The sequence below is a fragment of the Monodon monoceros genome, unplaced genomic scaffold (genome assembly GCF_005190385.1).
Source record: "Monodon monoceros isolate NGI ecotype Baffin Bay Population unplaced genomic scaffold, NGI_Narwhal_1 Super_Scaffold_15, whole genome shotgun sequence".
In the NCBI taxonomy this organism is placed as follows: Eukaryota; Metazoa; Chordata; class Mammalia; order Artiodactyla; family Monodontidae; genus Monodon; species Monodon monoceros.
This window is the reverse complement of record NW_021703771.1, coordinates 66,689,999-66,705,439: the sequence shown is the minus strand read 5'-3', so window position 1 is coordinate 66,705,439 and position 15,441 is coordinate 66,689,999. Positions and strand designations below refer to the sequence as shown.

Genomic DNA, 15,441 nt, shown 5'->3' with positions numbered 1-15,441 from the left:
CATGTATGGACCTAGAGATTATCGTACTAAGTGAAGTAAATGAGACAAAGGCAAATATCATACAATATCACTTATATGTGGGATCTGAAAAAACAGTACTAATGAACTTACTTACAAAACAGAGACAGTCTCGCAGACATGGAAAACAACCTTACTTACAGTTACCAAAGGAGGGTGTGAGGGATTAAAAAAAACAACACAAAAGTTCTATAACACACACACACTCACTCTATGATTAAACTGTAGGCTGAGGAGGCCTTCACGGTTTTTAGTACAAATTCCTCTTCAAAATGAAGACTCCTTCTTCATACCTTCTTCATCACCAGTGATGGCGATTTCGAAGGTCAGCTGGCTTTATCTTTTGGCAACCAGTTACTGAGTCATTTGGTACTTGGAGCATCAACCCAAAAATACTTAGACTAAGTCTGTTTTCACTTCCAAATGACCACTTTTCAAACATCTAAAGACCACTATCGCATTCTTACTGACATCACTATTCCAAAGTAAATGTGCCATTTAAATCAATTTTTTTAATTCAGCAAGATTTTTATCTTTCAAAAGAAACCAAATGGTTACACCAAAGCAACAATGTGGTGGCTGACTCAAAGGGTCCACAGCTGCAACCCAGCCCCACAAAGGCTTCACATAACAGTGGAGACAGAGATGCTCTGAAACATTCCTCAGATTGCTCGAGACTCATCACCAGGCTAATCTGCCTGGTCTAGATACTCTGTTTATGAACTCTCTCTAAAGGATAACAACCATGCCTGGAGGCGAGCATGATCTGACCAGCAAAGGGGAAGACTCTTTGCTAACACCTCACTCTTCCTAATGCTTAATTCCTACATGGTGTCAGTTTCACTGGAGGCCCCATCACACTGCTTAGTCACTTGAGATAGTCAGTGTGGTGACAAGATGAGTCACCCTCATTCCACATTTATGTAATTGACTTTATGACCCCAATGTAGGATTTCATATTTACCTACATCAAAATCAGATCATCTCAAAGGTATATGAAGGCAGGCAATTATCTACAGGGAAGACGCATCAAAGAAACTTCTGTATACAACTTTCTAAGGTTTACTTATTCAATCACATTGGCTCTTCTAACCTGAAGTGTAGAGTGGGAAAACAGCCTTTTAGCTGAAAGCTTCAGACAGTAATTTGGAGCACTTTGACCCTAACTGGAAAAACACCCCACAAATATTTATTGTCATATATTATAGTTTTCTGTTAGTCACTTAAGCATTACTCTGGCTCTTTCTTCACTTAATAAGAATAGTTTGCACAACTAGAGCCTTATTTTTGACCTTTCAAATATACTTATTTAGTAATTAATGACATATTAATGTTAAAATGGCTAGAAAAAAACCTGGCAGATTTATAAAGGGATTATTTTTCTATGCATTCGAAAGCCATTTGATTGCATATAAAAATATGTATAAAAGATGTCTAACACTCCAATACAAACTGCAGTGTCATTGCTGATCATGAGTAAAATTAACACACAAACCAAAAGAAGCACAAGGTTAGTCCAATCATCTGCCTTCCAGAACCGTGCTGTCCTCTGGGCTAGAAAGCACACACTTCAGGCCAGATTGTACTTTCAGAAACATTTCCCCTGTTAGCTGCTGATGTATCATAACTATCAGAATAACACTGAGATTTGAAATAATCTGCTGATGTCATCAATTTTCAGAAGAGAAGGGAGGCTCCTCCCTCAGTGCTCGTGACTAAGGCTATCTGTGTGGAAACAGGCTCCTGGTTGCTAAGGAATCCGTTGGCTCTTGGCTGTTTCCCACTCTGTTTGAAGCCACAACCTTCTGTCTGCTTGAGATATCATCATTCATCTTCAGATCATAGTGTGTCACGCTACATAAAAAGAGGTTCTTACTTGAAACAACTTTTAGAGATTCATATCAAGTGAAGGAAGAGTCGGAGTAACGGTTACATGACTAGCATTATAACCATACTTATAAAAGTATAATATTCATACATGTCAACAGTCTCTCTGGCAGTTTTTTAATTTTTATTTATTTATTTATTTATATTTATTTATTTTTGCGGTACGCGGGCCTCTCACTGTTGTGGCCCCTCCCGTTGCGGAGCACAGGCTCCGGATGCGCAGGCTCAGCGGCCATGGCTCACGGGCCCAGCCGCTCCGCGGCATGTGGGATCTTCCCGGACCGGGGCACGAACCCGTGTGCCCTGCATCGGCAGGCGGACTCTCAACCACTGCGCCACCAGGGAAGCCCTCTGGCAGTTTTTTTAATGTGGCTTCTTTTTTTAATACCAAAGAATCTTATTAGGATTTTTTTGTTTTCCCAAATTACTACAGTAATACATGTTCATTGTAACAAGGCAAATCATTCAGAGTTGTATTAAGTTCCATCACCTTCCCCCTTCTCACTCCCACCCTGAGATAATCCACTTTACGCCCCTGTGATAACCCATTTTAAAACCTGATGTGTATCATTCCATGTTTTATTAATGTTTATACAGTCTTACACAAAAGTATACACACATAATAATCCCAGTTTTGTAGTACAACTTATTACAAATCTAGGATAATCTTATATTGTTCTGTAATTTGCTTTTTAACTTAACTTTATTATCTTTCCAAGCCAATATACATAGTTTTGAATGGCTACACAGTATTGCATGGTATGAATATAAAATAATTTATACAACCATTCCCTTGTTGATGAACAATCAGAGTCTTTACCAATTGTTTGCTATAACAATGCTACAGTTAACATATGGGTACATATTTCTCTATATATTTATGGGTTTTATTTCTATAGGATAGATGCGTACATGTGGGAGTGATATGTCAAAGAAAATACACATTTTTACTCTAAAAAAATATTGCCCAATTACTCTCCCAAAAGACAGAGCCAACAGTGTTAGTGTGTCTTCTTTACCTAAACTTTAATAATACTGGATGCTATCAACCTTTCTAAATACTGTCAAGCTAGTGGGTAAAAAACAATTGTATTTTGTAATTTGTACTTCTGTGGGACCGGTTTAAATATTCAAATGTTATTTTGCTGTAGTTCTTATTAAAAGTTATATCCAGGGCTTCCCTGGTGGCGCAGTGGTTGAGAGTCCGCCTGCCAATGCAGGGGACACGGGTTCGTGCCCCAGTCCGGGAAGATCCCACATGCCACGGAGCGGCTGGGCCCGTGAGCCATGGCCACTGAGCCTGTGCGTCCGGAGCCTGTGCTCCGCAACGGGAGAGGCCACAACAGTGAGAGGCCCGCGTAACACACACACACACACAAAAAAAGTTATATTCATCACCTATCAAGAGACAAGGTATTCTGTTTCTATACTACTTTTTAAAATTCTAAAGGGCATAAACGTTGTATACTATTTGCTTTGTAAATGTCCACGAAACTACAAATGTTAACTTACCTAGAAGATTTAACATTGCAGTTCTATTTTATGAGTTAAATTGTGGATATTATCAGAATTAAACTACAGGATCCTAATTTTTAATCATCTGAACTGTCAAGCTTAACAATCAAGAGGTTTTACCAACCCTCTAACCCAGCTACAGCAGTCAAATTAACAAAATATTAACAACCAAGAGAGTAACCAAAATCAATAGATTATCCCTAAAGGGTGAAATGAGAGTGATAAGGGGACTCCTTTGAATTGGGGGATAGGCAGACTTATCTGAGATGGTAATAACTAAGACCTGAGTATCAAAAAAGAACCAGGCGCATGTGGATTAGGGAGAAGAGGGTACTAAGAAAGCATGGTTAAGGAATAGAAAGGACATGTATCTGAAACATAGTGGCTGTAGGAGAGACTAGCAGGATAGTAGGATGCACTGTAATGCATGAGAGTGAAGCAGATTTGAGGATCGGAGGTAGGAATCAAGAATCTTGTTCAGGGCTTCCTTGGTGGCACAGTGATTAAGAATCCGCCTGCCAACGCAGGGGACATGGGTTCAAGCCCTGGTCCGGGAAGATCCCACATGCCACAGAGCAACTAATCCTGTGCACCACAACTATTGAGGCTGCGCTCTGGAGCCTGCGAGTCACAGCTACTGAAGCCTGTGAGCCTAGATCAGGTGCTCCGCAACAAAGAGAAGCCACTGCAATGAGTAGCCCGCGCACCGCAACTAGAGAAATCTTGCATGCAGCAACGAAGACCCAACGCAGCCAATAATAAATAATTTTTTTTAAAAAAGTTAATATAAAAAAAAAAAGAACCCTGTTCACACATGTGAAGTCTGAGGACTATTATATATCCAAGTGTATGAGAATAAGCAACCCAAGAAATGACTCTGGGTCCAAGAAGGGGCCGGGCACAAAGATAAAGACTGAGGAGACACTGGCATCAAGATGCCACTGAAAGCCACTGGATTCGATGAGATCACCTAGGGGTCATCCAGAGAAGTGAAAAAAGTCAAAGATTGCCTATACAGAGACATAAATCACAGTTAAGCACCAGATGTTCTTCAAAAATATAGTGGTATTACACCATGATTGAAAGATAGGACTCTGAAAATTAGGTATAGCTAAAGTTTCAATATGCATTATTTTAACAAACCCTACACCGAGTTACTTATAAGGCACAATTTTGATATTAAAATGCCAATAATAGCCCCTAATGTATTTCTGTGAGTTCAAATATTCATGTGGGAGGTGGTGGCATTTTAAGTGAGTCATATTTAAGATATATAGACACAAAACATTCTGGCTTCATGAGAAAACACAGGTAACTATCTGTCACAAAGCCTTAGGTGATGCACATACCACGTGGGGTAATAAAAGAAATTCTTAAAAAAGATTTCTTGTGTCAGACAGTAACTTAAAAACACATTTAAGTACTTTGATTCCCATGCCCTTGCGAATGAGCACCTCCTTAAATTTTACATCCCAGGTGCTTCCCTTGCCCCATCCTAGTCTCAGCCCAGTTGACCCCATTTACTTAGTCTAAAAACATGTGTTTCATTTATTCAAATGATTAAAATAATGAAGGTGCATATACCAAATAAAATGTTGACATCTAAAATAAAAAGTCCCAATTTAAGGTTTGAAGAAGCCTTGAAAATTTACAAATGCTATGACCTAACAAAAATGAATTTTAATCTCATAATTTATCTTACATCATGTAATTGGCTCCTGGAGGGTCACTTTTGAAAGTTAAGAAATAATTCAACACTGTACATGATAAAAATCTAATGTATATATAATTTTCAGATCTCTTCACAAGTGTGCTTCCTCTTTCTGGCAATGAAAGTAACAGAAAGATAGACTTTAAAAGGAAATTGAAACAAATACACCAAAAAAACCACTCAAAGATCAATTTTGTTTTGAAGCCAGTAAACAAGTACCAGGGATTTCCCAAGTAAGTAGCTGAAACTACCTGATGGCTTGGAAAAAAAGTATTTGTATATTAAACACTAGTTAAATATCTTGATCCATGAATTAGCAATTTTAGCAGATAATCTATTTCCAGATTTGTTAAATGTATTATTTATAATAACATACAGGTATGTTATAAACATGGAATGTATAAAATCTTGAGTAAATCCCAAGTAATCAATACATAAGACTTCAGGAGTAATGACTTCATTCTAAAGGAAAATATAATAAACTGAATAAAGACAACAGTAAAAAAAATAAAAAGTGTAAAACAAAATGGGCTTAAGAAAAATGCAGTTTGCTCAAGTGACAAAACCAGATAACTTTTAAAGATCATTCACATTCCTCAAGTTCTTATTGGCTCATTCATATAATTAGCTGTTTATAGAAAAATTTGGCTTTCAATAACAGCTAAAAAGGTCTTATTTCAAAGTTGAGAAAAAAATTGTACTCTTTTTAAAAATTAAATATTTCCATTCCAAATGTACTGTAATTAAAATTAACTTTCTCACAGCATTTTAAGTCAACTAAATAACCTTCATGATCTAAAAACTTAATTTCAAATTCCTGTCTGATACTCGGCAATAAATAAAAATAGCAAAGCCTATACTTTACTTTTCATAAAGAACTGAATGAAAACTCAAAAAGAGAGAGAATTAAGTACTGTATATTTATTCAACCGTAGAAGAAACAGCTAGCACATTTTTAATGTCAGATATGTAGCTATCTCATCATTCAATATGGGCGAGATAAATAAAACTAAAAGAAATGTAGCTAAGATTAAAGAAATACACTCATTAGAAAATAAAACAATGATCAAAGTAATAGAATTCACACATAATTAAAGAGGAATGAGAGGCCATGGACAGAAAAAGCCTGTAAAGACAGAAAACGTCAACAAATAAGAGGCACACTTATACTGAAGGCAATGTAATCATTATTAAATTCTGAGTTTGAAAGAAAAAGAGTCTTACTTACCTGAGGGAGGAACATACACAATATATAAAGCAAATAAGAACAAAAGAGAACTTGGCTTCCATTTCGAATGACAGCTCCACATTCGGCCTGAGTGAAACATCCTGTCATGGAAAAAAGCAACAGTCAGGACACTTAGATTCAGTAAAGCATTCGGTCAATAAAATCTGTAGGTTTCCAGCAGGTACTGGAAAATAGGAACCTTCAGATTCAGCCTTGCTTCCAAATAAAAAAAAGAAACTTTGAAGATGATAAACTAAGCATCCCCTTTAAGCTAATTAGGCAAAAGAAAAAAATCCATGCATTTTATTTGTCACTTGGTGGCACCTTCCTTATCAATGAATATATAATAGACGATTTCTTCATGAAGATGGGGAAGTATTCAGATAATACAAGATAAAAATCACTTATAAAAAAAAACAATTTCGGCATCAATCTTCAGCATCACCAGGCACATGCCCATCTGAGTAGCAAGAGGATGTTTTTATCAACCTCTTCTATAATCTCCCAGAAATTTAGGCTCTAGGGAAATGTTTTCATTTTATAACATCTGCTGCTTCACAAATGGAAATATTTAAATTAAAATGCCCAAACTTTCTTCCTTCCCCTAAAATTAAGTACAGAAGCACTAACATTCTAAAAAGATTAATTTCTTTATATATAATAATAGCTATCAAAGTTTTTAAATGGCTAGTAAACACCAAGTATTATAGAAACTAATAAATGACATTAGATGGAGGGGTGCTGCTTTGAAAACTCTCAAATTATTCTCCGTACAAGAGTTTCATTTTTTTAAAGACATTTTAAAATTTTTATTTATTTATTTTTGGCTGTGTTGGGTCTTCGTTGCTGCACGCGGGCTTTCTCTAGTTGCGGTGAGGGGGGCTACTCTTCGTTGCGGTGCGTGGACTTCCCATTGCTGTGGCTTCTGTTGTTGCAGAGCACCAGCTCTAGGCGCACGGGCTTCAGTTGTTGTGGCACGTGGGCTCAGTAGTTGTGCCTCGCAGGCTCAGTAGTTGTGGTGCACGGGCTTAGTTGCTCAGAGGCATGTGGGATCTTCCTGGACCAGGGATCGAACCCGTGGCCCCTGCATTGGCAGGCAGATTCTTAACCACTGCGCCACCAGGGAAGTCCAACAGTGTCATCTTTAAACTCAAAATTATACTTAATGATTTAGATGGGGACATACATATTATCTTGGCTTCAGACAGTGGTGTGATACTTTTCATTGACTCAGCCCTATCAAAAAAGGCAAACCACTGAAGGGGGCAGCAGCTGCAAAAGTCAGTCACAAAAAGGGACCACAGATGAACTGGTGAGCAGAAGAGTGATGAGGCAGGAAGAACAGGTGAGTAGCAGTAAGAAACCTCCAGATGTTAAAATCCCCAAAGAGAGTTACTTTGATTGTAAGTGGTAATCGAGAGTCATTTTATTTCTAAAAAGAGGAGCAACTAATAAGATACTTTAGGGCCACAGTAATACCTTTATTCCTGAAGGTTGCTTATCTGGAATAAAATGTATAATACTAAATAGAAAACCAGAAAGGTGTAAGAGAAATACTTGAATAAGCAAAAATAGACATCAAACTGATTCTTGCACTTGCCTTAAGCCTGCATTTTCAATCTGTCTTTTACTGTTAGAGACTACTTAAGTAACAAAGAGAACAAGATCTAGAGTCAGACAGACCTGGGTTTGCTACTTATGAACTATGCAACCCTTGGAAAATTGACTTCACCACCTTGTGCCTCCTAGTTTTCACCTGTAAAATAGGAACAATAGAATCTAGTCTATGGAGCAGCTGGATGATTAAATCAAATTATGTCATTTAAGAAATATGCCTAACATTCAGCAAGTACTCAATAAATATTAGCTATTTTTATTTTTACTACCATCCTGAGCATTCTAATATAAGTGTGGTTATTCTGTCAACAGCAAAACCAAAAGAAAGGACTGAACCAGGAACAGATAATAGGATCAACGTTATAAGCCAAAACCAATCTATTGACTTTGTGGCTACTTCTGGGATCCACTTAGAACAGAGAAGAAATGGATTATTCATGTATGCCATTATTACAGAAATTTAAAATAGTATCTGATATTCAGGACATGTTTTTATATTCACCAAACTACAAGCTCCAGCATCATGCAGCTCCTAGGGGAATTTCTACATGAGAAAAAGGCTACGTCCTAAAGAGCATTTTTGCACAACATTGTAAATCAACTATACTCCAATAAAAATTTTTTAAAAACAATAATAATAGAGGATTTTTGTATGGAAGCTATGTTTTCAAATACATCCATCCAAAATATTTGAAATTAAAATCAGTGTTACTGTTTACAAGAAGCAAGATGTTATAGTGAGTCATTAATAATAACGTAATAATAATGGATGTGAACTCTGGAATAGCACGTAGTTACATCCTGGTGCTTCTGTTTACCATGTGCTTTGGGGGCAGGGTCAAGTACTTAAACTCTGAGCCTATTTTCTCTTCTGTAAATAGAATATTATCCACCAAAAAGAACTAGATGTAACATTGCATGGAACTTAGTGAGCGCTTTAAAAAGGGTAGCCTGTAAATTTTTGTCACATGGAAAGTTCACTTTTTTGGAAGAATGGGTCCATTTCCCATTGATGCTGGATGAATGAGGTGTTTCCCATTCATGCTGGGGATGAATGAGTGTACTTCTGAAACAAAAGAACAATTATATATTCAAAGAAGTTATCATCTGAAGGACCAAAGATGAAGTCGAACCTCCTCATTTCACCGAGGAGGAAACTGAGGCCCAGAGGAATAAAGGGGCAAACCAGTGAACCCTGGCTGCCAGCCTTATAGATATTAATAGAAGGAAGTATCAGCCCAGGAGAACTCCTAGCTTCTTAATCTTTGTGGCGCACGACAATCCTCCGTTATCAATATGTGAATAGTGGCCTCCTCTTATGTTCCCGTGCTCTCTAAACAATACTCAGGGAATGATGTTCATTAGTTTGGCGACACTCAATACTATTTCATGTGCTTGTGCAACTTTTTTTTGCTATAAAAGGTTCTGACACTTAGGAATTCCATATTCACTCCTGAAGCTATTTTATAAAAGCTGCCTGCAATTCTGTCAGACAAGAGCTGCAAAGGACAACCAAGGGCTTAATGCATTCCAGTTCTCAGGACTCCATCACTTTGTACAGAAAAGGAACCCAAGACAGGGCAAGAACTTGTAACCAACATAAACCATATGACACGCCACCTTTCATCCACTTTACTGAAGAACAGAAACAAATAAATTAAGAATAGAACAGAGGAAGGAAAGCATTGTATGTCTTCTCAGGGGACCAATTAGCAAAGACACATCCCTGGGATTTAAACAACTTTCTCACAAGAATGGAAAATCCTGAACAGGGTTACTAAGGTTCTAAACAGGAACTACAAAAAACACAGTACAATTTTGTGTCACTCAAGTTGTGGCCTCAAAGTTCTACTGAAAAGAAAAGAATATTTTTTAAGTAGAAAGAGTCATAGATTTCTATAACCTGAAAAGAATCTAAAAGTTATGCAATAAAACCTATCATTTCACAGATGAAAAAACTATGATGTTAAACTACTTGCCCAAGATCACATAATCAGTGGTGTCAGAGCCAAAATGACCCCCTGTGTCACCTGCCTTCCAACTCAACTGTCCTTTTTGAGAAACAAACGACTACTCTATTGCAAACTCACTCTCCTTTTCAATGAATATAGGCTACAAGATACAAAATACTTAAATCCTGTGTCAGAAAGCTTTAGAATTCAACCCTTTTATAGGAATTGTTTTAAATGTCAATATGACTCCTTGTAGATGTCATTTAATCCAAATGCATTAAAGTCTAAAAAGCCTACTGTCTTCCATCTCTTTACTCCTACTGACTCCCCTAAAAGTCACAAAGAGAAATTAGTGAAGAAATTTTGAAATTGGTGGAGAAATTAACATGGTACTAATTCTCTTAATATCAGCAATAGTCAGAAATAACTTCATTCTCCCTATACCAACTGTATTTCTATGGCAAATCTTTTCAGAAAGGGACATGAGGAGTAGCACAGAGAATACCTTAATTCTTCCAGAGTAAAAAGAATAGTAATTTGGTTTATTCAAGCCTGCTTACAATTTTGTTTCGTTTTCTGGTTAAAGCTCATGTTCCTGAGCCTAAACAATGAATAAAAAGAGAAGTGCTCTTCTATTACTCATTGTAACTTCTTTTATTAAGTTGGGTTCACCCCCCCACACTTCAAAAAGGCGGAAAGATTTATTCTTCAAATCTGCACAAATCTTGACCCTTATTTGAGCTATAATGTACATAACTGGCTTTACCATAAATGAAATTAAAAGGTAATCGTGAGAAATACACACACACACACACAAAAAATACATGTAAAACTGGGAAAATCTGAAAAAGAGAGGTGTATTGTATCAATATCCTGGTTGTGATATTGTACTTTAGTTTTGCAAAATGTCACCATTGGGAGAAACTGGGTAAAGGGTACGTGGGCTGTCTCTGTATTATTTCTTAAAACTGCATGTGAATCAACAAATACCTCAATTAAAATTTCAATTAAAAAAGTAAACCCTGAAGCCCTGATGGATGTTACTTTCAGATGGTTCAGTAAAAAAATTGTGTGTATGTGTGTGTGTGTGTGTGTATGTGTGTGTACGTATGTACAGACAGTGGAGGGGAGAAGAGAAGAAGAAAAATGATAAAATGAATGGAGTAACTATTTACAATAAGTGTTTCTGTGTAAAGAGTATACAGCTGTTCTTTGTGTTATTTTTGCAACTTCTCTGTAGGTTTAAAACTATTTCTAAATAAAGTTAAATACACACATACACATTTACACTGAAGGGTATCAGTGCTCATCTGATGACACTTTCATCACTACTGAGTATTATTGCTTTAATCATTGCCAGTTTGATAGAAGAAATAATGTCTCATTTGGACTTCCTTTGTTCAGATTGACATATTCAAGTCATTTGTATAGTTTTCCATTATAAATACTTTTCTTTCTAGTGATTTGTGATTTTTTAACCAATTCAATACTAAATATGTTAAGCCTTGTTCATATCTGCTATAAATGTTTTCAATACAGCAATATTAAACTTTTCCTTAAGGCATTCCAAATAATTTCATCCTGAGAAATGCTCATAAAGGAAAGTAAGATGACACTCAAGTAGCACACTCAAGTTTTATTGGCATTTTTACTTATGATTGAAATGTCCTTTAAATGTTATCACCCCAGTCACTCAGTGTGCTTCTTAATGTCATCCAATGTAGGTAATGTAATAATGTCATCCCATTAGAAATGAAGTGGAAAGATGTAGTTTGGGCCCAAGCATGCCACACACACTGAACAAAGTCCTTTCCTATTTAGTCTAAAGTCTAAATAGTTTCAAGAAATTTTTGATCATCCCTTCAGAGATGTAAAGTCTTGTAAGACATGGGCAGTCAGAAAAATGATTAGGTTTAAGGAAGTGGTTGTCCGTTTATTTTTAATATATAAACTGATTCTCTTTCAAATCATTATTTCCAGAAATCAGAGTGACATGCTCCTAGTTGGGCAGTAAAGCTACAAGCTTCTAATATTTCCCATAAGCCAATAGACAATAGCCTCATTCACCATTCACATTGGAAAAGCACAATGTCATGTAATTTATATAAGCCATAAATGGAACAGTAGTTTCATGCAGCTTGAGACCAATTAATGCAAGTCTTGCTAAATCTATTAAATTTCTTAGGGTATGAAAAATATGCAGTCACTACAACTCCAAAGTATATTTATAAAGTCTGTAATTCCAGAACTTGAGTGTAACAATATATACTCTATCCACAGGAGTAGGCAGAAAATATACTTGAATAATTTGTGTATTTGAATCTATCAAAATTAAAATTTAAAAGGTAGATAATATAGTTTATGTTTCCCTTTTGAACGTTTTTCAACAAGATAGTAGGAATCTTTACCTTGGAAAGGTTGGTATTACTTCCATATACTCTAACATACTAATATCTAAAAAGAATCAGATAATCTTAAACCATTCCATATGAATTATAAACAGCAAAAGGGAAAAAAGAAACAGTTATAATCTGGCAAGAAATGGAAAAACTTTCTGTCAAAATAGCTCAATAAAGAAACTCAAATCAGGGTATTAAACTCCGTAATTTTATGTGATTAAATATTCATGCTTTAACTATATAATGACATAAGATTGTTTTAATCATATAGAATTCAAGTGGACTATATAACTTAATTTCATAGCCAGAAATTTTTTACATCACTTGTTGATCAGTTTCACATCTTTTATTTTAAAACCTGGTATTCATATTTTCTTCATGTGTAACGTAGTTTTTTCCCCGTAAGATTTAAATCACCTAGGAAAGCTGAAAGGGAGCTAGACAAATATCTGCTGTTAAAAACCTTACTATATTTTCAGAAAAAACTGAAGTTTAAAACAAACACACATTCATTCAAAATGTGTTGCCTGTATATGAGAACAAGTCTTATATGAGACTGTTGGCTGTATCCCAAAATAAATTCTTTTAGGTTATACCTTGCTAATTCCACTGGGTAAATGGAACTTTAAAACTCACAGGTGTGGAATTACTTCACATGCAGTTTAATAAAAATAAGTGGTTCCTTTCTAATTATACTGCTCACTACCAGGAACAGAGCTGCCAAGTGCTAGGCTTCTGGGCACTAACCCTTTTTCCTATTTTGAAAATGTGTGCTGGAGGGAGGGAGGCAGACGGTGCAAGGAATGGACAAAGGCCTGAGGGGTCTCTTCCCGGGTATTACACTGAAAGAGGAAATTTAAGTGGAAATAAATAAGGCTCCAGAAGGTGGGGGAGGGAGGGCGAATATCAATTTCTAGAAACTCTTGTATATTAGTGGAAGGGAGTAAAATGTCTGCCCAAGGTTAAACAAAACACCAGAGGGAAAATTACATATTACAAGAAAAGGTAACTTCTGAGTTGGCCACAATAATAAGCTTGGTCCTTCAGAGAATAACCTTCCTTTTTCCATTCTGGAAGGCTAGGGGGTGCTCGGTGGCCCTTCCGCAGGGTCGCTCTGAGGCACTTCACCACTTGGATGACAATTCCAGAGGCAAAACCCAATAGGTTTCTCTAAGCGTTTCATCGCCCTATACCCCCCACTTCAACTTCTATACAAGACCCATCATAGATCCTATCACGTTCAATGGCATCTTCTTTAATTACTTTTTAATCTACAAAGTACACCGTGAACCTTTTCTGCGCGCTTTTTTTTTTTAAACCATTCAAATAACCCAAAGATCCAAGAACAACGTCTACAGTCAAGGGTGGCAATGTGTAAAGTCAACATTTTCTCGGCATACTAGTACCTTCCAAGCCCCCAGGTGCTGATGATCCGGGAGAGCGGCTTCTTGGCAGGGCGAGGCCCCTGGATGGAGCAGCCGCGCGGGTGATTCCTTGTTTAATTTGAATCCAAAACCTCTTCCCCATTCTTGAAGCCCTGCCCTTTTTATTATGCTTTACGCCGCCCAAACGTGAGGTTTACCTCTCGCTGGAAAAAAGCCAGCGGCACACACTTGTCACAGCTCCGGCAGGCAGCAGCATCTCACCCCTCAGTGCCTCGAGGAGCCAAGGGAAGACAAACCGGTTTATTCCGTCAATGCGGTTGAAGTCCTTACAAAGCCCTTGGGGTGGGGAAGGGGGAGGCACAGGTAAAGGTGTGAAGGAATTCTGAGCTGAAAGGGGGGACTTACATGTCGGCATCACTGCGCTGAGGTCCCCAGGGGCCGCGCGGTCATGCTCCACCACCTTCCCCGGCTCTGCTGCTCCGAGTTCCCCGATGGAGCCTCCCTGGCGCCTGGGCCGAACGCGGCGGCCGAAGCCTTCTTCACGCTCTTTCTGGAGAGGTCATCGGGGCTTCCCGACAGCCGCTCCTAGCCGGCGCTCGGGGTGGCGCAAGGTGGACGACCGGCTCCGCGGAGTTCAAGTGCGGATCGCGGCGGCCAGGGGGCGGGCGGGGCGGCAGGTTCCTCCTTACAGAGAAGTTGGAGGAAAGTTAGGGCGAGAACGTTGAAGCTTAGCGGCTGGGTCTGCCTTCGAGCTGGTGCTGGGTGCTCGGGGTACCCCGGGTGCTCCCAGGGCGGTGGGCGGCTGGGTGAAGGGGTCCGTTTCCGTAGGTCCTCGGCCCCGGTGGCGCGCGGCGGCACGTGGTCACCCCCTTTGTGGCTCTCGTTACCCCCCCTCCCCCGCCGCGGGCTCGGGCTGTTCCCGGGGCCCGTCCACCCAGCCCGCGCTTCCGGCGCCGAGGCTCTGCCCGGGCAGCGGGCTCAGGTGCTGCTGCCCTGGCGGCGCGCGGCGTCTGGCCGGGCTCCGCGCGGCCCTGGGGCGGCCCCAGCCTCGGTGCTCGGCGGCGGAGACCGTCCCGTGGGCGCAGCCGCCCCACCCAGGATCCCGCCCCGGGGCAGGAGGGAGAAGTCTCGCTGCGGGTTGGGAGAGGCGCTCCCCAGACTGGCAGCGAGGGGCAAGCTGCGGGGGCCGGAGGGAGTGGGACACTGGCTCCGGGCCCGGCGCGGCCGCCAGCCGGGGAAGGCGGCGGGGCGGGGCAGACCCGGAGGTCACCCGAAAGCCGGGCGCCCTGAATCCGCGAGACCCTCCTCGCGAGAAATGAGCAGCTCGGAACGCCCGCGGGGATGTGGGCACCTTCTCCTTGCTCGCCGGGGTGCTGCGCTGCCAGCCCAGCTGGGTCTGCGCGGGACCCCTCCGCCAGGTTCCCGGGACACTGCCTTGCTTTTCTTTTACTTTTCAGTCGCTTTTTTTTTTTTTCCTCCTCCTTCCTTTTCTTACATCTCTCTCCCCCCCTCTCCCTTCTTTTGTTCTTTTTCTTTCTAATAATCAGAGTGAAGTGAGAACTGTCTGTCTTCACAACACACTCAGACCCCCCATACCATCACCACATCTCTTGGTCTCTGCTGGGGTAGAGGGGGTGAGAGTCCCTCAGCCCCCCCTCTCCAACCAAGGATGAAGACCAGCCTTGAGAGGGGGCTGAGCAGGCGGCAGTCGCCATATACCTATGCTTAC

At 39.7% G+C, this 15,441-nt stretch overlaps 1 protein-coding gene across 5 annotated transcripts in view; it reads right to left on the bottom strand.

The window, feature by feature from the left end:
- Window positions 1–14,227, bottom strand: part of ADGRG6 (adhesion G protein-coupled receptor G6) — a 136,456-nt gene extending 122,229 nt beyond the window's left edge. For 4 of the 5 annotated variants that reach the window (XM_029223787.1, XM_029223785.1, XM_029223783.1 and 1 more), the window contains exons 1-2: window positions 14,118–14,227; window positions 6,360–6,460 (exon numbers count right to left, since the gene is read on the bottom strand). In XM_029223787.1, the coding sequence (XP_029079620.1) occupies window positions 6,360–6,460; window positions 14,118–14,119 (103 nt within the window). In that variant the 5' untranslated portion in view covers window positions 14,120–14,227. Of the gene's footprint in view, window positions 1–6,359; window positions 6,461–13,733 lie in introns of all 5 variants that reach the window. The other variant, XM_029223784.1, reaches the window with a different exon arrangement.
- Between the last annotated feature and the right edge of the window lie 1,214 nt (window positions 14,228–15,441).